At 41.0% G+C, this 23,095-nt stretch overlaps 2 protein-coding genes across 3 annotated transcripts in view; one reads left to right on the plus strand and one right to left on the minus strand.

Annotated features, from left to right (window-relative positions):
- Window positions 1-6,647, plus strand: part of RAB23 (RAB23, member RAS oncogene family) — a 12,120-nt gene extending 5,473 nt beyond the window's left edge. Inside the window, exons 5-7 of one of the 2 annotated variants that reach the window (XR_001921383.2) lie at window positions 737-829; window positions 1,683-1,903; window positions 3,402-6,647. Coding sequence is in view for 1 of the 2 variants with exons in the window: in XM_008921283.3 (XP_008919531.1) it covers window positions 737-829; window positions 1,683-1,822 (233 nt within the window). In the remaining variant the exon portion in view is untranslated. Of the gene's footprint in view, window positions 1-736; window positions 830-1,682 lie in introns of both variants that reach the window. The other variant, XM_008921283.3, reaches the window with a different exon arrangement.
- A 1,615-nt stretch (window positions 6,648-8,262) lies between these two features.
- Window positions 8,263-16,010, minus strand: BAG2 (BCL2 associated athanogene 2). The gene is made up of 3 exons (XM_018078382.1): window positions 15,976-16,010; window positions 10,071-10,180; window positions 8,263-9,100 (listed from the first exon to the last, which is right to left on the minus strand). Exons 1-3 carry the CDS (start codon window positions 15,993-15,995, stop codon window positions 8,700-8,702), a joined length of 531 nt encoding a protein of 176 aa, XP_017933871.1. The 5' UTR covers window positions 15,996-16,010; the 3' UTR covers window positions 8,263-8,699.
- Window positions 16,011-23,095: the final 7,085 nt, after the last annotated feature.

Here is a 23,095-nt window from a genome sequence, read left to right on the forward strand (position 1 = left end):
CCCACCCAGTGCAGTTGTGTTCTCAGTAACATGGCCTCAATACTTGTGACTGCTGCTTGTTCTAGAATAGATGTATTGGTCACATAATCTGACCAGTGGATGTTTAGGATTGTATGTAATTGTTAATAGTTAATAAATAATTGATATAAGCAATTATTTCATTGCTATATTTAAATAAAGTAAATTAAAAGATTGCATTTTGTGCAGCCTTTTTAATCCTGATGATATTTTATTAGTTCCCAAGTACCTCTTTTTAATGCATATATTTAATTTCATAAGAGTACTGTTATAATTTTCAGTCTCTGTCTTTTGTGGTGTTAATTAGAAAAATGTTGCTGCCAAGTTTTATTAATAGACTTACTTTACATGACTGTTATTATTCTAAGGCTTCTTGCAAACAAAATATATGTATTAAATTCCTACACAACTTAAAAAAATTCCAAGTTGCATGAATTGGAACATTTGGCAATATATATGTACCAGCTTTTTTATAGGAGTATTGAGGTGCTTATGTGCAAGACTCCAGTGCTGCACACTGTAAGGCCTGGGCAGACACTGGACTAACCTGGATTCTGCCCAGGTACATGGGCCTGCTGAGAATCACTCACCAGATTGGGCTAAACCTGTGATGTTGAATGCACTTTTGCCACTGCAGAATTTTGATACAAATGCGTTATTATTAATATGAAGATTTTAAGCATTCTGTGATGTACCTTTTTTCTTTTTAACATTCCAGTTTTTAAGTATTTGGCTGATAAGTATCTTCAAAAGCTCAAGCAACAAACAGCTGAAGATTCAGAACTAGTACATACAAGCAGTAACAAGATTGGTATGTATACTGTAATAAAAAAAACCCCTGAAACAGTATTTTGTTCCATCAAAGCTTGTGTTCTCATCTCTTTCCTTATGGAATTAATACAAGGTGAATCAGGATCTAATTATTACCTTCCTATCTTAGGATATCATCTCTTTCCTTCTGTAAAATAACTTTGTGACTCTTAAAAGTTACAAGACTGTCAAACTGATGTATAAAAGTTTCTAGCTACTGTTTGGCGAGTGTCCTTTTATTAAATTCACTTAAACAAGATTGTGCAAGGACTTCAGAAAGGATGCTTGTTGTTTTTTTAAATGTAATTAGTGTTGCTCATCTTGGTGTGGACTTAAGAGACTCACAGGGAAAGAGTCTGGCATGCAATCTGAAGGACTTTTTAAATTGCCTTTTGTAAGGAAACATTGAACTTCTGTAGTCCTTTAAAGCATTTCTGAGTCAGTTTGTTTATTTTCCTTAAAGCTCTCCCTTTTTATTCAGGTCTTTTACTTACCTTTGTATCAGCAAAGTTTCTGAATTTAAAATTGTCATGTTTTTCTTTTATTATATTACTCAACTACCCATAACTTTGTGCAGTTAGTAACATACGCGTACACACATGAGTTCATATACTGCCCTTCAATTACACAGATGCATGCCAGCTTTAAATACTGCCTGGCTAGTAATTGCAACTGCCTCTGCTTCCAATTTAGCTGCAAAATTGACCCAGAAATAGATAAAGCTTTTAAAAACTAGCGTATGCATTTGAGGTGCAGAGCTGTGCCTTAGCGGGTGTTGCTTCTTAAGTGTTAAATGTATTATGCCGCAGGAAATAAAGAAATACAAATACTTTTCTTATCTTTAAATTCTGTAGGTGTTTTTAATACAGCTGGTGGAAGTCACTCCAACCAAAATTCTAGCACTCTTAATGGTGGAGATGTCATCAACCTTAAACCCAACAAACAGAGGACCAAGAAAAACAGAAGTCCTTTTAGCAACTGCAGTATACCTTAGACCACTTTTAAAGGAAATAAAGCAACCCAGTGAATTGGATGAAGTTGTGCAATTGAATACAGAATAAAACCAGCTGTAGAGGTATTTTTATCAGTGCTTTAGCAAATCTTGTGCCTGTGGGATCCTTTATAGAGGGTGGATTTAAATGAACTTGCTGATGCTGTGGGTTTGTTGTGTGGTGTGAGACACCTGGTGGCAACACACAGAACCTTGGCTGCCTTGGGCACTGTAAAAATTAGGCGAGCTTTTCCTTTTTCAAGGAATTATTTACAGAGCTATGAACTAGGTCTTGCTGAATTGCAAAGCACATTTAACATGAGGATAATAAGTACAAGCATAGGTACAGACTGTAACTCTGTGGCCCAAGGTAACATAGCAACCATGCAGCTAAACTTCAAAGAAAACGTTAGAATTTGTTAGTCAGGACACTAAGAAGGTAAATGAAGAACAAAAAGACACTCCTGCATTTTATCGCTGACCATATCAATATGGATTCTGGCAAGTGTGTGCAAGATCCTTGCATTATATATATATGTGTATTAAGGTATATATGTCGACGTTTGGGATGAATATTTAGGCTTGGTTCCAGTGTGTGTGTTACTTGGAGATCAGTTAATGATCATAAAATAGTATCTTCCAACTGTCCTTTAAAAATGTTGCATTTCAGATGAGGCTTTCCCAGCTGCCACTGGGTACACTGAACTTGCTATACTTTGGGCCTAAAAGCTTAGATTTAAAAATGTATGGTGCCAAAAATGCTCCTTTTTACCTAATGCTATGCTACAGATGTTTTGTAAGTTTGTTTTTCTCAGTCTTAACAGGTTGAACAAATGACACTAATAGCTACTCAGAAGGAACATAGGTCATATTCTTGTTCAAATTTGATTGTTTTATCCTGTGAAAAAGGGACTTGCAAAGTGGTGTCACGAAGTATTTATCTTATTAGAAAATTTTTTCGTAGATACCATGAACTAAGTTATGGAGGATCCAAAAACTTGCAGCTGATTATATTAATGAGACATTCTTGAATGTTGTCTCAGATTCAAAGCTAGCTGCTGGTTAAGGAAATCTAATTCTGCAAGATCAGAGACATGGCAAAAAATTTTTAAAGTGCTTCAGTAATTTTACAGAATTGATTCAGATATTTAGGAGCCCAAATCTAATTTAAGGTTATTTGGGCTTAGGCTCCTAAATCACTACGGTGCTTTTAAAAATGCTAAGCAAGATACCTTTTATTTAGCAAAGATAAACACTTTATAATCGTCTTCAAGAGCATGCATGCCTTTTAAAAACTATCCATTTTGTTTACATGGTTTTGTATGGTATGATATAATTTTAACTTTCTAAGATTTCTACAACAAGTCTGCCACTGACAAATGCAAAATATGCTGCTTAAAAAAATCAGAGTTTTAATAGTTTTTTAAATGGTGTATGAGAATGAAAATGAGTTGAGTGATCCTGTATATTTTTGAAGGAAGGACTTTTCACTATGTGAATTCATGTAAGGAGCTTGACTGACTTTGTTTCTAAGTCATTGAGTATGAAAACTGAAATGTATTCTTTTTCCCACTGTCTGCAGGGAGAGAAATGGGTGGCAAGTTATGCACAAACACTAAAGATCTCTGAACTCTGTATTTTGTGTTTACTGTATTAGACTTTCTACCGAGTACCGTTGTTTCTTTGACAAGCTGTTAGAGATCTCCTGTTGCGGCCTTCAAGGCACTCCGTCCCTTCTGCTATTGCAGCGAAACCGTGTGCTCCTCACTGTAATGTTTCCTGTATTTTCTCTTGGATAAAGGCCTTTATTTTTTAACACATGCATTTAATCACTGTATGTATAAGTGGAGTAAAATCCTATCTGTCTTAACAATTTAAGAAGTAGGGATAAGATGGGGATAAGATGGTTGAACATCATGGGGCCACCTTACAACTTAGGGTAGAGTGTATGCATTAAGAATTTTGACAACTGTTTTTGCATTTCATTGTCTGTTGCCAGTTTTACATGTTTTATTCATTTCTCTTGAAAAAGAAAAAAAAAGTGTCTGAAACATCTTTTTTTGCCTTGACTTTGTACAGCATACTGAAAAGTAAGTCTTTATTATGTATAATGACCATTTGTACTATTACACACCATACTGTAACATTATACTCTTAACGCAGGTTGTTTGTATTTAAAGTCTGTCACTATAAATCACTGTTTTAAGAACTGAAAACTCAGCAGAAATTCTCATAGGTGGGGACTTGACAGACTGTAAATTTAGCATATGTTGAAATGTAGTACATATACTTTAGTGCAGGATTAGTTATTTGCAGCACTGGCTGAGTTTTAATTTCATTCCCATCTTAAATCTAAAGTAGCTCTTTCTTTGTTGTAACCTTGCAGTGTTTGTTCTCCAATACAACTGAAAAGGAGACTGTCCAAATTAGCATTTTTCTGCAAAGTGCTCTGCATATACGCTGCTTGCAAATTTTGGTTCTTTATCCTACTGGGGTTAGTATGTAGGTGTAAACCAGATGACTTGCATATTGCAGGAACCCTTAGGTATTCATATCACTCTTCAGTGGCAGTAACATTTGCCTTTTGGTTGAAGAGATGTACCTAAATGTTTTAGCACTTGTGTTGTCCCACGTGAATAATTTTTATTACAATCATTCTTCACTCAAAGTGTTCTTATTAAAATGTCATATATTTTTGTTAGCAAAACCTACAGGTGCAGAGCCTTCTCTGTGCATCCCTCTGACTACACGGGAGGATGTAGTGAGGATGTAGCTCTGTTATGCCCGTGCAGCCTGGATTAAGAAGCAACAGATGCTCCTGCCACAAGACAGTTTTGTTCTGTGAGACTTATGTTCATTGCACTCCTGTATATTGTTTATACCTCTTGAACAGTTCATTGGCTGTATTATCTGAATCTTGCCTAAATTCTTTGCTTTTGGCTGATAACACTGCCATTAGCAGAAAACTTCAGTAGTTGTTAATGCCTTAGTGAAATAAAGATTCACTAAAGAGCATGAATGATGCTGCAGCTCTGTCACTCCCATGTTGTATCCATTCAGTGAATGGGTGTTCTCCCAGTACATGGGACATCGTTAGATGCAAAGCGGTAATGCTAGGGATGTATTTCCAACTGGAAATAACAAATCTCAAAGTTGTAAGACTGATCACACTAAGATTTTTATGCTTGTGTGTGTGTGGTTAATTTAAAAAAGAAAATTAAATATTCCACTTAAGACAATTTTGGAGCTTTCTTATTTTCAGTATTTAAGGCAAAACTTACCTTTTGTAGTCAGAATTACTATCTGTCTTCCTGTTTAATTTTCTTATGCTTCAGTAAAATTTGACTTTATTTTCTTCATTATTGGGCTGCAGCGTATCTGACACGTAGTTTTGCATCACTTCTGTAGAAGTATGTTAAACTAAAGGGTACTGAGCAGCTGAACATGCAGCACTCTCTGGGAGTTATGCAGGGGTACATGTTTAAGACTCAGTGAGCCTGTGCTTTGAACCTGTTAATTCACCCCTTCAGGTTGAGAGCTGCCAGATAACAACAGAATGAATGATTTGTATTCATGATTTGCAGACCCTGTGTGGGAGTTCTGTTATGCAGCAAGATAATACACGTGCTGCTCAGATTCCAGTGACGGTACCTGAGCCCCTACTGCTTTCCTCACAGGGTCAGAGACCTTGGGTTGAAGTTGCAGTACCTGAACACTAATTGTAGCAAAATTAGAGAGCAAAAATGGTCCAACAGGCTTGAATTCATCAAAGCGACCTTGCCATCTTTTTGTAGGAAGCAACAGTTGTGCATATTTTCTTTCTAATGCACAAATAATATTGACAGAAGAAAATATTTCTGTTAAATATGGCATGCAAATAGGTAATCAGAATTATAGAATGACAAACACAGCAATTCTTCGATTTAAGGTGAAAGATGCTATAATGGAATAAGAAAAACTTGCTAATGTTCCTTGTCAAAGTCTTCTATATGAGTCATCTCAAAGCCAGGTGAGTCCTAGTACTGAACTAGACTCATTCTCTGGTTTCTAGTAGTAGGGTAATACTGATAAATAGTTTGTCAGTTCTGCTGAACTGACTAAAGTTGGTCAAAAAAATTAAAAATTAATCTGGGCCAGGAGGAATACCACCATCATTGCAAGGATAAAGATGTATCATTACTAATAAATGACTTAAATGTGAGTGGCTAAAACAGATAATGTATGTAACTGTTTTTATCACCATTGTGATCTCAAGTTAAATGTAACAGATTTTTAGAAAAAAAGGTCAACATACCATAAATCCTCAAGTAGAAAAATCAGTGTTTAAAACTGAATATTCTGTGTATGCCATTCCTGTAAAATCCTTACAAGTTAATTCTGCTGTTCTTGTGTGACACTTGTTGCATCATGCAACTTAAAACATGTTTGTTTGCTTACTGTTTGGTCTGATACAAGTCATTACTTTTGTGGTTATATTAAATTGTCAGTATATTAAATTTCAAAAAATTGCTATTACCCTGTAGCTGTGCAACCTCAATCTGACTGAGAAATTTGTGTGCCTGATTCTAGTCCGTGTGTTGCCAACAGCTGGGATGCAAGACAGAATATGAGATACCCTCAAAGAAACAAGTGTGGGCACCCCAGTCTAACAGAAATGCTGTTTCTGAGCTCTTGCCTCCGATTTCTTCACCTGGGGTTGAAATACAAAATATGGATTCTGTTCTGCTCTTTCTGGTCATCTTTTTCATGATTGGTCTGGCCAATACAGTGACAAGGTTTAAATCAATAATTGTAGACATTGAAGTGGCATTAAATTATTATTAATATATTAAAGATGCCTGGTGCATTTTCTGAAAAGAAACAGGTAAATCTGTTAGTTGGGGGTTTTATGTTGTTTTGGTATTTATTTTTTTTTTTTAGTAAAACACAAGTCAGCGTCTGTGTCTGCCTCTTTACCCAGGTATCCAAGGAATATCAGAGGTAACATACTCTTGCTTCCTCTTGCACACGGTTTTGCACACAGAAAAACAATTTGCTTGCTTAACACCCCAATAGGGATTAATTGGCAGTGTCTTAGGTTCATTACCAAGGTGTTGGACTTGATGACTTTTATAGGTCCCTTCTAACCCAACTATTTTTAAAAAATAAAAATTCCTTTAGCTAGTGGTACAACAGTGAGCATTTAAGAGAGAAAACAAAGCTCAGCACTTTTTGCCTGAATAACCCTATATGTCCTTAAAACCCCCAAATATTGAAGGAATATTCTAAGCAACAAGAAGCTATGTTCAACTTAACTATTGCACAGCATGATTTCTGAGAAAACTCATGCTGTGTATTATTGTAAAGGGTTTTATTGCTGTTGAATAGCTGGAAGATTTTAAAAGTGGAATTACAGAATTAATTCCACCAAACTCTTACAAACTTTTCACAGTCTCAAAGCTGAAGCTTTGATTGCTTTTGAAGCACCCACCTGAAGTGCTGTTTCTGCAAACAAAATGCAGTGACAGTGACCTTGTAGCAGCTGAGGTTTCCAAGAAGTGCAGCTCTGAGTTCCCCTGCAGAGCCCTTTTGCCCATCCAAGGAGTTTAAAACCATGGATCTCCAGAGTTTTGGGAGCCTGACATGAAGTGCTCCCACCATGGGCTGGGGCCCTGAGAGCATCCAGGTGTGATGCTCCAGCTGTAACACTCACTGCCACCAAGGCAGCTGTGGTTGGTGGCATCACTCCAGCTCCTTCCAGCTGAGCTTTAACCTGAACCAAGTTCAGAAGGCTGAGGGCTGAGCCACAGAGGTCTCTGCTCCCCTCAGGGCACCACCACCCTTGGGTGAAACAGTGCAAGACTGACAGACTACAGCGGGTTGCAAAATTCCAGGTACACTCTAAAATCTGCTAGTTTTGACCCACAGCCACAGAGCATGGTGATGAGCAGTAATTACTCATCATCAGTGTGAGCTGAGTGAGTGAGAGGGTGGAAGGAAAAAAATAAACCCAAAACCCACTCACACGAAGAGTTAAGTAACACTGGATATAAAAAGTATCATGCACAAGACACAAATACTTTGTCTGCCAGTTGACAAGTCAATTGTTTCACTCTGTGGCTTCACAGATGATGATGCAAAGTGGATTTGTGGTGTAATAGCTGATAAAATACAATTCCCCTTTCTATTATCTTTTAAAAGAAATACACAGCAACCTCAAGTTACTGTGAGCTAATGGGAGAAGGATGGTTGGAGAGGGCATTACAAGAGCCAGAGCTCATTTCTAGCCTCAGTTTTGACCTCTGGATGCATGTATTGCTTTTGACTTCCTGAGTTAAAAAATGGAGGTATCTGTGTGTCTCTTGTAAGTATTGTGATATGTTTATTCAAAATATTCAAAAAGTGCCAAATTACAAATGGTAATGTGTAGGACACTCTGTTGTTTATGAAAGTACCATAAACAGTTTATTAATGGTTTTGATTTATTGCCAGGATTTATCTCTTGTCCCCCAAAAGTCTGGTTCACACACTACATATACAACAGAGAAAAGCTGAAATCTCATGATAGGACAAAACAACTTTAGTTTAAAAAACACCCAGGAGAATGGAGGAAAGGCTAGATTTTGACAGTTTCTGTGAGTTCAGCAGAAGCACAATTACAATTTGCAATAGAGCGGTATTGACTCTAGAGAGGAACTGATAGCGTTCCTTATTGCCAAAAGAAAATGCCAATGCTACCAAAACCCATTAAATGCTTGCAACTTGGAATCAAGGATACTTTGGTGCGTGTGTATGTGTACATACGCGTGCGCTCGTACAGAGAATTTTTTCTTGGCTTCTGTGTGCTTTTTGCAGGCACTTGCTTATCCTGCGACTTGCCAGAAGTAGCCGGGAGGATGCATTAATCCTGTTTGCTGTTGCAAGACTGTCGAACAGATGATTTCTGATGCTCCAACAACGTGATGGACTTTTCAGAATTTTCCAAGTTTCTGAGCAGAGTCTCTAGCCGCCTTTTGATTTTCTTTTGATCTTCAATGGCACATCCGATTACCACAGACTGAAATTTCTGATCGATGGGTCCTGCCGGCACGTCGGATGTGCACGCACCGTAAAGTGATATTAAGCGCATTTTGGCGTCTTCCAGATCATCTAGAAGTTTATTGACGATTTCATCAATCATCTTTGTGGCATGCAGTAGGGATTCCTGCTGCTGGGCATTCCGGATGGTTTCTACAGAAACCTCCACAGTGAGGGTTCGGCCCATCAGGCGATTAGCAGTCAAATTAAGTTCTTCTCTCTCACCTAAATTGAAAACAATAAAGTATCCTTGGTTACAGGCAAATACGCTCTTGTGCAAATAGCATCATCAAGACACTCAAACTGCTGTAACTTAGCAATAAACAACGTTTGTTTAAGTAAGTGACAATCAACAAGATTTCCAGAAGCCAGAAATAAGCTTTTTGCATTTGCCAAAGTCCTACTCATTTGATAGAAGCCAGTGTCTTCTGATTTGAAATGAGGCATTAAGCTCTACTAAAAATGTAAGCAATGCTTTTCTACTGCTGACACAATGCTTACTGTGTCACATTAAAGTAAAGTGTACAATATTACCAAGAAACATTCATTAACAGAACTGACCTTCTGTGCCACACTGAGGGAGAGATTTAGACAATATCCCAGAACACCATAAAGGGAAAACTAGAGGCCATGAAAAAAAATGGTTTTCTATTTTCTGAAAACATAGGTTCTTTTCTAAAATATGGACACAACATATTTGACATGTAGGCTCTTGAAGAGCCAATAAACCAGCAATTTAAAGCACCTAATACTAGGTTTAGGGAATATATTTAAAGCCAAATATCATACAACTACGACAATGATCTTAATCATCAGGTTCTTCCAGGCTGTACACTTTGTAACCTGTCCAGTAGTCAAAATCATTAAAATGCTGGGGTTTCAACTATATTAAATCATCATAATCGTCTCTCCCTCTGCTGAGCTATATTAAGCCTGATTTTGGAAATATATCAGTGAGCTGAGTATGGGCTTTCACATATACAGTAATGACATTAATGGTAGTTCATCTACCTAAACAGCATGAATTTACAGTTAAGAAAAGGGGATCTCAGGGAAATGGGTGGCCCTTAACAGCCTCAGCTGGCTCCAGTGCTGCACCTTTACTGGCAGCAAGGAACCATATTGAGCTGCTTCCCAAGGGACAGGCTGGTTTGACTTTGGGTCAGTTGGAGGGTATGGCAAAGCAGCTTCTCACCTTCACTGATGTGCCTCATATCCTGGCTGTTTTGTATATTGTGGATCATTTCTAGCAGGATTTCTTTCTCTTGTTCCATAGCAGATGCTGCGTCACGGAAAGCCTCTACCCTGTACATGGTTGAACCAAATAAAATGTTTAAATAATAAAATAGCTGTTCATCTATATAGCTGCCAAAAACTTATTTTTTAAACTTCAGCTTAAAGAAGTACAGTCATTTCTTAATTATCCATGAGCCAGACTCCCTCATTTCACTACCTTTTCCTGTATCTTAACTTCACTTTTCAAGACTCAGTATAGTTTTAAAAAACAAACAAATGGAGGGGCAAACCAAAACAACAGTAATTCAATCAGCCTGCAATTATTTATTTTACTGATAGTGCTGTTCTGTCCTATTCCAAGGTTAATCTGGATACCGAGAGCCTTATGGTCCTACAACCATGTAGCAGAAGTCCTTACAGCCAACTGGCAATTATTATCAGCTGCTTAACCAGAAGGGAAATGGACCGAGTCCATTGGGGAACTTGGCAGTGAAAGTGGCAGCTGCAGGGAAGGAGGCAGCAAAGGGCCCTGGCTGCCGGTGGTGCCCCCAGACCAGCAGTGCAGAACCCACGTGATCCACCTGCAAAGCAACAAACACTCAGAAAACTGAAATGCTGCCTTGCAGCCGAACAACCCCTTTCACAAAGGAGAAAACCCTGCGAGTGGGACAAAGTTCACCCACTTTTATTAATGTGACAAGGGCTTCCCCAACAAGTGGTGTGCCTTGGTCACTGGGAGAAGAAACTGGACTTCCTGCCCCCACTGTCACTGGTGCTTTCCATGGATCAATGCTCCATGAAGTGACTCATAGAGGGAGGAAGCTTCTGTGGGAGCAGTTCCTATTTCTGGGCATGCAGAGAAGCACGTCAGTCAGTTCCTCCTGAAACCGGAGCCCTACTCCAGTCCTGTTCTCTGTGCTGAAACTCACATGTGATGCAGTGAGGGCAAGGGGAAAGTCCATTGGGAACTGCTGTCCCTGTAATTACTGGATCTCAAGTAAGCTGCGTGGTTTGGTGCCTATGGTCTGCCCTCCTCGTGGCACAACACAGACCCAGCTCTCCATGGGCAATGTGAAAATGCCACATGAGAAATCTGAGTCCAATTCCTTAATTCATGTCTTATTCTCAGCCACAGTTTTAAGGAGAGGGCTTTTGTATTCAGCTGAGTAATACAGAAAAGAACATCTGGGAACTCTAATGCAACACTTTGAAGACCAGGTACAAAAGAGGGAAACATCCCACTCCCTTGGCTTTTCCCTGAAGACTTGAGGGTAGGGGCTTGCAGAGGACTTGCCAAGCTGAAACTGGCTGCAAGAGCTGCACCAAAGCCATCAACTCTGCATTCCCACGCCCCACAGAAAAGCAGAGGATCACGTGAACCTGGCTGACAGTTTCAGACACTTGCAGCACACAGCTGAGGAGGTCTAGCTGCATCACGAGAATCCATCCATCTATCCTGAAATGTTTATCAAACCTGGCCAGAAAAGGAGAAACAAACCAAAACATTGTTAAGTCTCTTAGATGCTCTGTGCTCCTCAACATTACTGAGTACTGCCCAGAAATGGTGCTGCCTCTGCAGAAAAAGGTGTATCTCTTGAGACAGGCACAGAGCTGCTGCTCCTTTCTCACAGGCTGGCTGAGGACAGGTAACTTTGGAAAAACAGCAGGAAGAGAAAAGAGGGTGAAAAAGAAGGCAGAAGAATGGGAGCTTTTGGGGATATAAAATAGTCATGCTTCACATGCAGCCTGCTCATGAAATGGTTCTGTTTTACAAAATATTTTGCCTAATTTAGTCAGTGAAAGCACAGGCTTCAGGCCTTGGCTTTAATGTTCGCTCTGAGGAGGAATGGGAAAAGTTAATGCAATGCAAATTCTTGCCGAGAGCAAATGCTTTTAATTATTATTTTGGACTGGTAAGAGCAGTAAGTAAGTAAGAGCAATGAGGCAGGTGGAGTCATTTCATACTTCAGATGTCTTCACTTTATAATTTAGGAAGTCTAGCAAAATTTTCATAATGCCTTGCCATGCCTTTTTAAAAAAATAGTATTTTCACAATTGAAAAAATGTGGTTGCTGGAAAGCTGTAAATAAAAATTTTGAAGTGCAGAATTTAATTTTTAATAGTGCTTTTAAATCAGATTCTGTATATCATTGCATTGACTTAAAAACTATAAAGTTCTGCCTTCAGTAGACAGATCAAACTGTGATTTCCACAGGCTTTCCTGGGTCCTAAGAAGAATGTGGAAAAACTGCACTGCAGAGATGTATCTTGAATTGGTACAGTTCTAAAGAGAGTGCCTAAAATATCACTGCTCCCAAAACCCAGCTTGGTATGTGAGGTAGGACCTAAAAGCCAAATTATCAGAATTAATGTTGTGTACTGAAAAAACAAAAAAAACCAAAAAAACAAAACAAAAAACCCAAAACAACCAAAAACAAAAAACAAAACCAAACCCATAGTTTACCAACTAGAACTTTGATTTACATTAATTTACAGAAAGTTCATAACCAAATCTTAGGAACTATTTTATTTGCAATAATTGCTTCCTCAGAATTATTTTTACCATTTTTTCAACTGCAATATAGAGTGCAACACAACAATGGGACAGGGTCATTTCAGAACAGCGCTCTAGTAGGAAAAAAAAATGAAAAGGAAACCACATACATCAACCTCAGGAAAATAATGCTCCAGAGAAAATACTGAGTGGCTTTACCACGGTGAGAGACCCACCATAGCCTCAATCTGTTTTGCTGCCCTGGCTTGTAGCAAGGCCTCTGCCCGTCTCTGTGCTGGGGTGGGTCCCAGTGGCTCCCCAGCTACAGGCCAAGGAGAGACCCTGGCCTGGCAGGGACTGCACACCTTTCCCTCCTTACTTGTTGCAAGAGTGTCAGGACCACACCTTGCAGTCGGCTCTCATAACTTCTTTCCTAAAATGTGTCTTAACTTCACAGGTTTCTTTAAATGTTTACTTTCTTTGTTCAGGGCACCAAAAAAAAAAAAAAAAAAAGAAAAAGGTTGGAGGAGAAACTTCTAACAGAGGTGACTGCTGTAGGAAGGAGTGGAAAAACAACCCAAGTCTCAAAGAAACAACCAGCCAAAGAATAGAAGGCAAAGAAAAGAGAACACAAAATACTCATATTCATGCCTAGTTATCAATTATTTCAATGCAGCAGCATGGTCTTTTTCTAACAGATGAAAACATCCAATCATATTTTTACTTGGAGTGTATTTGCCACTTTGAACATCAACTAAATAGCCCATCTATTACCTAAGACTGAAGAATACATTCCTTACTTCTGATTTTCCTCGTCCAAGAGCAATTAGCTGTGCAGTGCCTTTCTTTGCTACATACCATTTATATGAGCAGAGCATTCCCCTGAGGAACAGGTGGACCAGCCTGTGCTTTTGTTTCCAGATGAGAAACTCGACACCTGCTTTCTTAGGACAGCTGCAATAACTCTGTCCTTTAAACTACTGACTGACTTAAACAGCTCACTGTTAAAGCCCATGTGCTAGAGGTGCAGATAAGTTTTCAGAGGAAGTAAGAAATATCTGAAGCTGCTTTTTTCCTGAAATGGAGCTGAGCACACTAGACAGAGACAAAGCAGGGGCTTTCACTCTGACATCCTCAGGTGCTTCAGCTGAATGTCCATTCCCAAGTGAGCAGTCCCATGAACACAAGCATGAACAGTGGGGGAATATGGCTGATCCAAAGGAGAACAAGAAAAGTACGAAAAATTAGGTTAAAAAAACCCAAAATCAGAAAGAGTCTGACTTATGTATCATCACACCTAGAACTATGTGTTCACTTAACCACCAGAACACAGTGACTCATACACAAGAGACTCTGGTCCCCCTTCCAGCTGCTCCCGAGATATCTTGGCAGCCAGGGCAACATGAAGGTCCAAGCTCTGGCAAGGGGCACATGTGCCACCTGCCCCCCTTGCCACCCCTGCCTGGGGCACTCACTCCCCAGCAGCCAAATTAATTCCCCTTTCCTGCTCACTTTCCAAGCAGAAGAAAGCCCCGCCACAAACACCTATCAGGGAGGTACGAAAATACCCCATTACTGTTGGAAAATAAGCCCTTACAGTGAAGGGAAAGAGAGGAAAAGGAAGGCTGTTCAAACTGGAGCATTTTACAATGGCTTCAAACAGAAAGAATTTATATATTAGGAAGAAATTCTTCACTGTCAGGACACTGAAGCATTGGAACAGGTTGTCCAGAGAGACTGTGGACTCTCCATCCTTGGAGGTGTTCAAGGCTAGGTTGGATAGGGCCACTTGGTCTAGTGGAAGGTGTCCCTGCCACAGAAGGGGATTTGGAACTAGATGATCTTTGAGGTCCCTCCCTATCCAAATCATTCTTTGATTCTATGATTTCCAAAGGGATGAGAGTTGCTTCAGAGTTTGTCTGACCTTAAGCAACTTGAGAATTGAGGATTGTTGAGGGGTTTAATTAAAGACTGTAGTTCACTTTGACAAACTTTCACTTATATTTACAAGCAACATCTCAAGGGTCTATAGTTAAACCAAACCAGCTGGAGAATGAAGAGGTTTGGAAGCTTTTTCTCCTGTCATTCACATAATTTTGAAGTGAGGCACATTGATTAGTTGTGCTTCATAAGACTTGAGTGACTTCTATCAAATTAGTTTGACTTTTTTTTAATGGCTATTCTGCATTTAGAACTATGCCTGTTTGAAAGACTTGAAAATTTAATTGGAGGTCCAATTTCTGGCTAACCAAACTGTCTGCTTTGTTTCAGAGTCACTCAGCAAATTTAAAACACATTTTTGCATATTCTGATGCTCATTTTGTGATTATATATTCATCATGCACTAGACCTGCAAGTAAGTAGGGAGACTTGTTTGCAGACTGGGATTTTGTTTAGTCAAATACAGAGAAGTCTGTGAAGGACTTCAAGGAGATTTAATCAAGCTAAGTGAAAGGCTAATATAACAGCACATCAAGTCCACTCCTGAATAATGCAAAGTAATGCAGGCAGAAAGGGAAAAATGCAACTCCTGCATCCCACAGAGCTCTTTTAATTACAGGAAAGTCCTAGAAACATTCTGGGTGGTTCTGTGAAAGCCGTTGATCAATATGCAGCTGTAATGAAGGAAAGGGTGTGTTGAAACAGTACCAGAGGAGGTGAATCAGTGGCATCCTGCACATCTATCCACCTCAGAAAGGACACTGTGTAATTAAGCAGAGCTGAGAGAACAAGAAAGATGATTAAAGGTAAAGAATCATCTCTCATGAGGCCAAACTGGGAAAAAAAGTCAAATAGTATTATTTATGGAATGTCAAATTTTCAAGCAGAAAAAGACATGACATGTCTTGGCACAACGATGAAATTCATATAGCATTTGCAATAACTTTGGAAAAATACACCTAAGCTTCAGAATATGATGCTGTTCACATTTTAGCTACAGGATTTAATACACCCCAGAGAGGAGGTGGGCATGTACACAGGTAACAACATCCACAGCTGAACCAGTAAGTGCAAAGGGCGGTTTGGAAGACACGAAGGCTCACACGCCAGCATTCAGCACTGCAGCTTGAAGGCTTGCCAGAGCCTCCGAAAGCCCGAAAGACACCCCGGTTTATCTTCGGATTTCCTGCATCTTCTTATAAAACGCCTGCCCGACAGATGCGGGACGGGGGCGACAGCTACGACCCACCGCGGGCTCGTACACGCCGTGTCACAGCACGCAGCCCATCCCCTGCCTGCTACAGACTCCCCAAACGGGGAAGCGTAATAAATCCAAAGCTGCCCTTGGCACTTTCTCTGAAAAACGTCTGTTTTCACACATTCATATAATATTCCTATTTTCGTGTATTTCCAGGTCACGCTAGTTCACCTTAGAACAGCAGCTCCCATTTTTAAACTTCGCCCCCGATAAGGGGGGACCCTTTTCCCTCGGACCCCTCAGGAATCCCCACCTCCCCCTTGCCTAGCCCGCCGGAGAGGCTCCGCGCCCGCCGCGCCCCGCGCTGCGGAGCACACGCCTCGGTGCCAGACCGGCTCCGGCCTCCCGCGCCCCGGCCCGGCCCACACTGAGCTCCAGTGGCCAGTTCTCGAGCAGTGCGGCTGGAGCGGTCGGCCATGGAGGGGAGCGTAGAAGCGGCGCCGGAGCTGCCCGCCCCGACGCTGCTGCTGCGGCTGCTGCGCGTCCCCACTCTCGCTGGCCTGGCGCTGACCTGGCCCTGGGCCATCCCACCCGCCGCTGCCGCCGTCGGAAAACCCTCGCTTGCGCCGCTCCTCAACCGCGTCCCGCAGGCGGCGGCGGCGGCCGAATGCCGCAACCTCGCTCATGGCCAAAGAAGGAAGCCGCCCCGCCGCCGGCCCCCGCGTCCACCGCCCCGCGCCGGCCCGCGGGCAACGCCTTCACGAGCGCGGTCAGGGGCCGGCCGCGCCGCCTCGCTCGCTGACACGGCCTGGGGGCGACGGAGTCACGGGCTGGGTGAGGCTGGAAGGAGCAGCAGTGGGTCATCTGGTCCAACCTCCCTGCTCAAGCAGAGGCATCCTACACATGGCACAGGATTGTGTCCAGATGGTTCTTGAATATCTCCAGTGAGACTCCACAACCTCTCTGGGCAACCTGTTCCAGTGCGTGGTCAACTGCCCAGTAAAGAAGTTCTTCCTCATATTCAGGTGGAACTTCCTGTGCATCAGTTTCTACCTGCTCTTGTCCTATTGCTCAGCACCAGCGAGAAGAGCCTGGCTGAGAAGACCCATTGATGAGGTTCCTCTCTCAGTCATCTCATGCTGAACACGCCCAGCTGCCTCAACCTTTCCTCCTAAGAGAGATTCTCCAGTCCCTTGATCAGCTTAGTAGGTCTCCGCTGGACCTGCTCGAGGAGCTCCATGTCTCTCATGTCTCTGTCCTCAGCTGGCTTTGGGGTGGCTCAGCGGGACCACACACCACCTCCCCCCAGTGAACATGGATCGAGGCCGGCTGAGCTCATCAGCGAGCGGGGCACAGACGGCCCACATGTAAGGATGAGACCTGCAGCAGGACGAGTGTTCCCTCTTGTCACCAACACCGCAGTGTCACCCATGCCCTGCCCCAAGCAGGTGCCTGGAGCAGTGCCCAGCCACCACACACCCTGACACACGTGTGGCACCTCTGCACAGCCACCACACACCCTGACACACGTGTGGCACCTCTGCACAGCCACCACATGCTCTGACAAACGGCAGCCATGTGGTGCCTCTGCTTCTCTCTGCAGGCTTTGGGGGCACAGACAGACCCTGAGTTGCCCCTGCTGCTGTCCCCCAGTCCCCTTGGTGACAAAAGCAGAAAAACCTGGACCAGGCAAAAGCAGCATGAACTCTGGCTCTTGCTAAACCAGAAGCTACAGTAGGAATAATGAGGTTTCCAATATCTTTATTAACTTTGTTTGAGAGGAGAGCTGTTGGTTTGAGGATTTGCCTTCCAGAACTGATCTATACGGTTGGTTCATTGGTTTGCTCTTTCATTAAAGAAAACAAGAAACTCCACAACCAGTCAATGGTTATTTTTATGTAAAGCTATTAAAAAAGTGAGCTGCAAAACTGAAAACAGCTGAAAATGCAAGAAACAGGAGGAGAAAAAATGAAGTAGGGCTTTAAAATCCAGCATTTGTGAGGGGAGAGAAAAGTTGAACCAGAAACAGCTCTTACTGCAAGCATAACTTGAACAGCAAAAAAACCAACTAGATACTGCTACTGATAGTGCATCTTACTCTTGCCAACTTTAAGAGCCCCCTGACTACCTGCACTAAAGAAGCTGTTCCACCAGCTGTTATTGTCCAAGATTATACAAAAAGGCTTACTGGAAAGAAAAGTGGTTTATGTTCTCTTTCTGTGCTAGAAAGAAAAGAAATGCTAGTGGATCTACATCTAGTAATGACTTGTTCCAAGAATATATTTAAATTGACTGTATGAAATGGCACCTTCTCTCTCACAAGCAATTCAAATCACACATAGGCTTTACTTGCCACTACTGTGAGTATTAAAAAAGGAATTTGCTTATCCCAAAACTCCAGGTTTGGGCAAATACCCCATGGTTCTAACAGACCAATTTTTGGCACCCAGCTAAGAGGGATTTTGTTGCACAGGGATACTGTTTTGTATGTGTATCCCGCTGTGATTCAAAATAGCTGTTTTTTCAGGCTCGTCCATTCAGAATGATATCATGTCCCAAGTACTCTCGTTAAATTAATTGCCTGAGTTTTCTTTGTTTTACATGGTTGGATAAGCAAGGCTTGTTGCCTGTGAGCTCATGGAAATAACTTCATTTGAACAATTGTTCCATCCATCTCTCTACAGTCTCTATAGAAGATAATTAAAATCCATTTCCCACCCCAAACAGAAACCATTTGTAATCATGACATATAGTTTGCAGCTATTTATTTCCTGAGATCCTTCTATCTTTCCCATGTCAATTTATTTAGCATCAATTAGATTGGGTTTAAAAAGCAGAAATCCAAGTAGGTAAACAGCTCTGAACATTCTTTTTCCTAGCACAGGGGTTTAATTCCATACAGGTAGAAGCTGCAAAGAAATACAGGCACAGAACAGCTATATATGTCCAAACATATCACATTTGGCTTACTCTGTAACACCAAAATGCCATTTTACCCTAGAAGCGAGAATAGCAAAAACTGTGGAAAAAAAATGCAAGTTTAAAATGAAAATGGCCTTCCAGGACAAACCTTGACATCACTACCTGTGAAAACCGGGATTTTCCCATTTAGAAACTTGGAAGGACCTTGAAAATTGCTTTTCTTGCTCTCTAGGATGGTAGATTGCTCCCATCCCCTCTATTTCTTGCTGAGGTAAGTAAAGGGACAGTAGTCTTCACTTTTCCAAAATAACAAGTAGTTGGGCTGGAAAGATGGGAGTCCACCTCTAGAGGAAGAAAAGTGACTCACAGTTGAACTGGGAGAATTTTGCAGACACAAAAGGCAGGAATTGGGTCCTTTGGGGCCGCGAGAAAATGGGAGGAGGAAGGGCCCACACATCTGAAACAAAGCCCATATTTCACACTCCTCCTTGCCATCTATGGTGAAGCACAGTCAGGACTGCTGGTGATGCCACACCAACACCCCCCTCTCCTCATCATCTGCACAGCTGTGTCCATGTGAAGGGCTGCACAGCCCTGCTCTGGCTATGGGCACCAGTGAGAAGAACACGAGGAGAGTGTGTATTCCGTCATTCCTGCATTCCCACCTGAGCAGTGAAACCACTGGCTGTCCCTTGTTTAAAGTAAAGTGTCATAAAAAATGGGTACTGCTTACAAAACAGAGCAATGTACAGAAGTCTGATTCACATGCACAGCAGAAAGAGCAACTTTCCCAGGTCTTGGACATCTGATGTATCTGTAGAAGTTCCAGAGCCAAGGAGATGACCTACACCAAAAGCACTGCAAATTGTCATGCTGCTAAATAGCACCTTAGTTCCAGCTTTGCCTTATTCCAAACCCTGATATATACCTTGTCACATACCTTAACACTTACATATGAGCTGTCATGGAACAGGATCAAAGAGAAAGTCCACACCCAAGAAATGCCATCCAGGATTATATTCCTGCCTTTACCTACAGGAACTTAATCTTTTGAAGCTGAAAGAGGGGAAGTTTAGGTTAGGTATATGGAAGAAATTCTTCACTGTGAAGGGTGGTGAAGCACTGGAACAGGTTGCCCAGAGAAGCTGTGGATGCCCCATATCTGAAGTGTTCAAGGTCAGGTTGGATGGGGCTTTGAGCAACCTGGTCTAGGGGGAGTGTCCCTGTCTATGGCAGGGGGGTTGGAATTCTATGATTTTGTCCCTTCCAACCCAAACCATTCTATGATTCTTTCAAGAACCTTATGCAGGTGTTATGGAAATACAACAGTTCCCATGCATAGCAGAAGGATGCAGCCATGGCTTGGGCCAGTCAACCAAAACCAGCTTGCAGTCTCCCCAGCACCGTAACAACAGCATATAAGATGGGCCAACCTGAGTCTTCAGGAGATATTTTCAATCAAAATACATGTCTGCCCCCTCACTTCACACCTGCTGAACCTGTGCTGCTGTCTTTACTACTGTTGTTACCAATGCTAATTAAAACTAGCCCTGGGTTTGCCTATACATGCTGCAGTCATTTTATTGTGTAGGCAAGCCCCAAGGTCCCAAACCTGCCACAAGTCTGAATGAAGTCCTCTGTCTCAGGAGCGAACTCAGAGCTGGTATGACCATTTTGGGGCATGCAACAGTTCACTCTCACTGGAGGAAAGTCACCTAATAAATGAGCCAGTAACTTCTGTACAGCTGCAGATGCTCAGCCAATTGACAGTAGAGCTCTGAGCAAAAAACCAAAGGGAAGGACCTTCAAAAATTAGGATACTGCAGTTAAAGTGAACTTGCAGAGATTTACAAAAGGGAAGGACTTTCAGAAATTAGGATAGTACAGTGAAAGTGAACTTGCAGAGAACTGGAGTTCTCTGCAAGGAGAACTTTACATTAAATTTCCAGGCATGCAGAGCTTTGCCATTCAAGTGCACATTCAGCATTCAGAAAATTTGCCATAAATTTTCTGACCTGTTTACATCCGCTTTTAGAATATCTCAGACCATATTATTTGACCCAGATTGTTACTACTAAGCTCCAAACCACTTGAATTAAGAATTTCTACAGAAAACCTGAAGGGGTTAGGAGTGGCAAAGGAAAATGCAGATGCACTTTCATAAAGCTGCTTAGCTGGAAAGAATTGCCAGACTGTCTTTGTGCTAATGTCAGCCAATTTTTCTGAATTCATTTTGAAACAATTCATCATTCATCCTCCTCGCCTCCTTCCAATTTACAGCAGTCACTGTAAACATAACCAGGACAGCACAAGCAGATGATAGAACACTTTCCTTTTAAGAAAGACGATGGCGTAACTTCATACCTCTATAAACTTCACTATATTTGGTAAAGCTTTGGTAAAGGTTTGCATTCTATGACCACTACAGGAACAGTGGTGGTCATTTCTGTATACTTTGAAAAGCTAAGAAAATTAATCCACTACACAAAAAATATATTCAAAGCAAGTAGCTTACAATAAGCTAATCTCTCTCTTTTTTTTTAAAGTATTATTAAACAGCAGAAGCAATCAGGCAGGCATAACACTTCAGTGCTCCAGTGTCTTAAAAGAAGTTGCAGGGACTTATTTGGTATCTCACCTTGTCTCTGAATATGACCAAAAGAGGGATTTTTTTTGATAAGAAAGAATGTGGCACACAAAGCACCACAGAGGTAAGAGCCTTATACCAATCTCAACTTGTCATAGTTTTCAGTTTTGTAAAACTTAATGCATGGATCATACAGAAATTAAGAGCATTAAAATGAACAGCTGGTAGTAGTCAGGTGGAGATTAGATTTTTTCCCCATTAAAAATAAATACAAAAAAAGCACCATTGAATTACTTTAGACTAACAAAGGATGAATTCAAACATCACCACAAAAGTAAATTCTCTTTAAAAGGGCAGGACAAATCACCTCTAGTACAAATGTAAAGGATGCTGGGCAAGCTCTTTTTAACAGACAAGTTGTGCTTGTAAATGCAGGCAAATCTCTCAGCATATGCAGGAAAAACCTCAAAAATTTCAGCCAGTTAAACAAGACTCACCAGCCAAAACCATTAAATTCTGAAACACATTTACAAGACACCTTTTGCAGCTGAAGAACAAGGTGTTCAACCACAAGATGTTGGTGAGTAACAAGTCACATGTCTGTACACGCAGTGTTTTAAAAATCTAATTTTCTCTGCTCTTCTGGAAACAGAAGTATCACAAGCCTGTGATGGCAGAAAACTTCACAAAGAAAAATTTCATAGTTAAGAGAGAACCTCAAAGAGACCAAGGAAAATGAGACCAAATTTCAAGACGTTGCCAATTCTGAAGACTACTGTTACCGTAAAAAGAATACAGAAACTAGAACTTTATTAAGTTGTTTTATAAAAGCCAAAGCAGCAGTGGTTGGGATTTGCTATTTGGTTTGATAAGCAGATGACAAGGCCAATGCAATGTGTTTAATAACTGCAGCTTCAAGTATAGAGAATGTGTGTGTACACAGGGCTTTTTTCTTTTTTTTTAATGCAACCAATTAAGTCATGGCCCATCAGGTATGAGCAAACTTTACATTTATGACAGAAAAAATTGTTACGAGAAATAAAGCACATAATCAAATTCTATGTTACATAGCAGACTCTGGAGAAAATCGTCTACCCAGGCTTTAAACATTGTTAAGTCAAACAAAGAACTTTCTCAAGCTGAAACATCTTTTCATGTGAAATGAATTTCCAACTTTAGGGTCTACATGAAAAAAGAGCTGCCTAAAAGCCTCTGTACCTTGGACTGAGACGCTTTTGAGGACAAAAATTGTTTTCTCTTTCATTCCATCCTTTACTAGAAGCACTTGGTGTGAAAAATTTTGGAACTGATTTAGCTTGAGTCAGTAGCTAAAGGGAACTCAAAATCTTCCAGAATAGGGCTTCCTCAGCAGGAGCAGTATGAACTACACACCTAGATTAGATTAGGAGTACAATTAATCTGAGACTGGCAGCTGGAAAACAAGTAGCAGACACAAGTGAAAAACATTTAAGAGGTCCTGTTCACTCTGTAACACTTGGGTGTCAGAGTCAAATGTATTGTAAGTGTTCAAACAATTTTCTGTCATTTGAACAGTTTCTTCAAGTTGCATGATTGCTAACGAACAGTGAGATACCTCACTAGATTCTTCATTAATTCTACTTGTTTCAGCAAAAGCAATTATATCAGAATCATGATTGGAAATAAACCAGTGCTAGTCTTCCAGCTTTTCCAACCATGATGACAAACAGCTGCAGTTATTCTGACTTTTTGGAATAGTGAGAAAAATCCATCCTTCTCACGTCTTACTCTACACAAAAGGTATTTGTTTGCATAATAAATATTTAGGGGTACAGCAGGTAGAATCAAACTCACAGGGGAATG

Source organism: Manacus vitellinus, unplaced genomic scaffold, assembly GCF_001715985.3.
Source record: "Manacus vitellinus isolate BGI_N305 unplaced genomic scaffold, ASM171598v3 scaffold_4_pilon, whole genome shotgun sequence".
Classification (NCBI taxonomy): domain Eukaryota; kingdom Metazoa; phylum Chordata; class Aves; order Passeriformes; family Pipridae; genus Manacus; species Manacus vitellinus.

Coding starts and splice junctions, on each gene's coding strand:
- BAG2 (XM_018078382.1), bottom strand. CDS start 15,995: ATGGGAGCTGCTGTTCTAAG. Junction 10,181..15,975: donor ATGGGAGCTGCTGTTCTAAG/GTGAACTAGCGT, acceptor AACCATGTACAG/GGTAGAGGCTTTCCGTGACG. Junction 9,101..10,070: donor TATGAGGCACATCAGTGAAG/GTGAGAAGCTGC, acceptor TTTTCAATTTAG/GTGAGAGAGAAGAACTTAAT.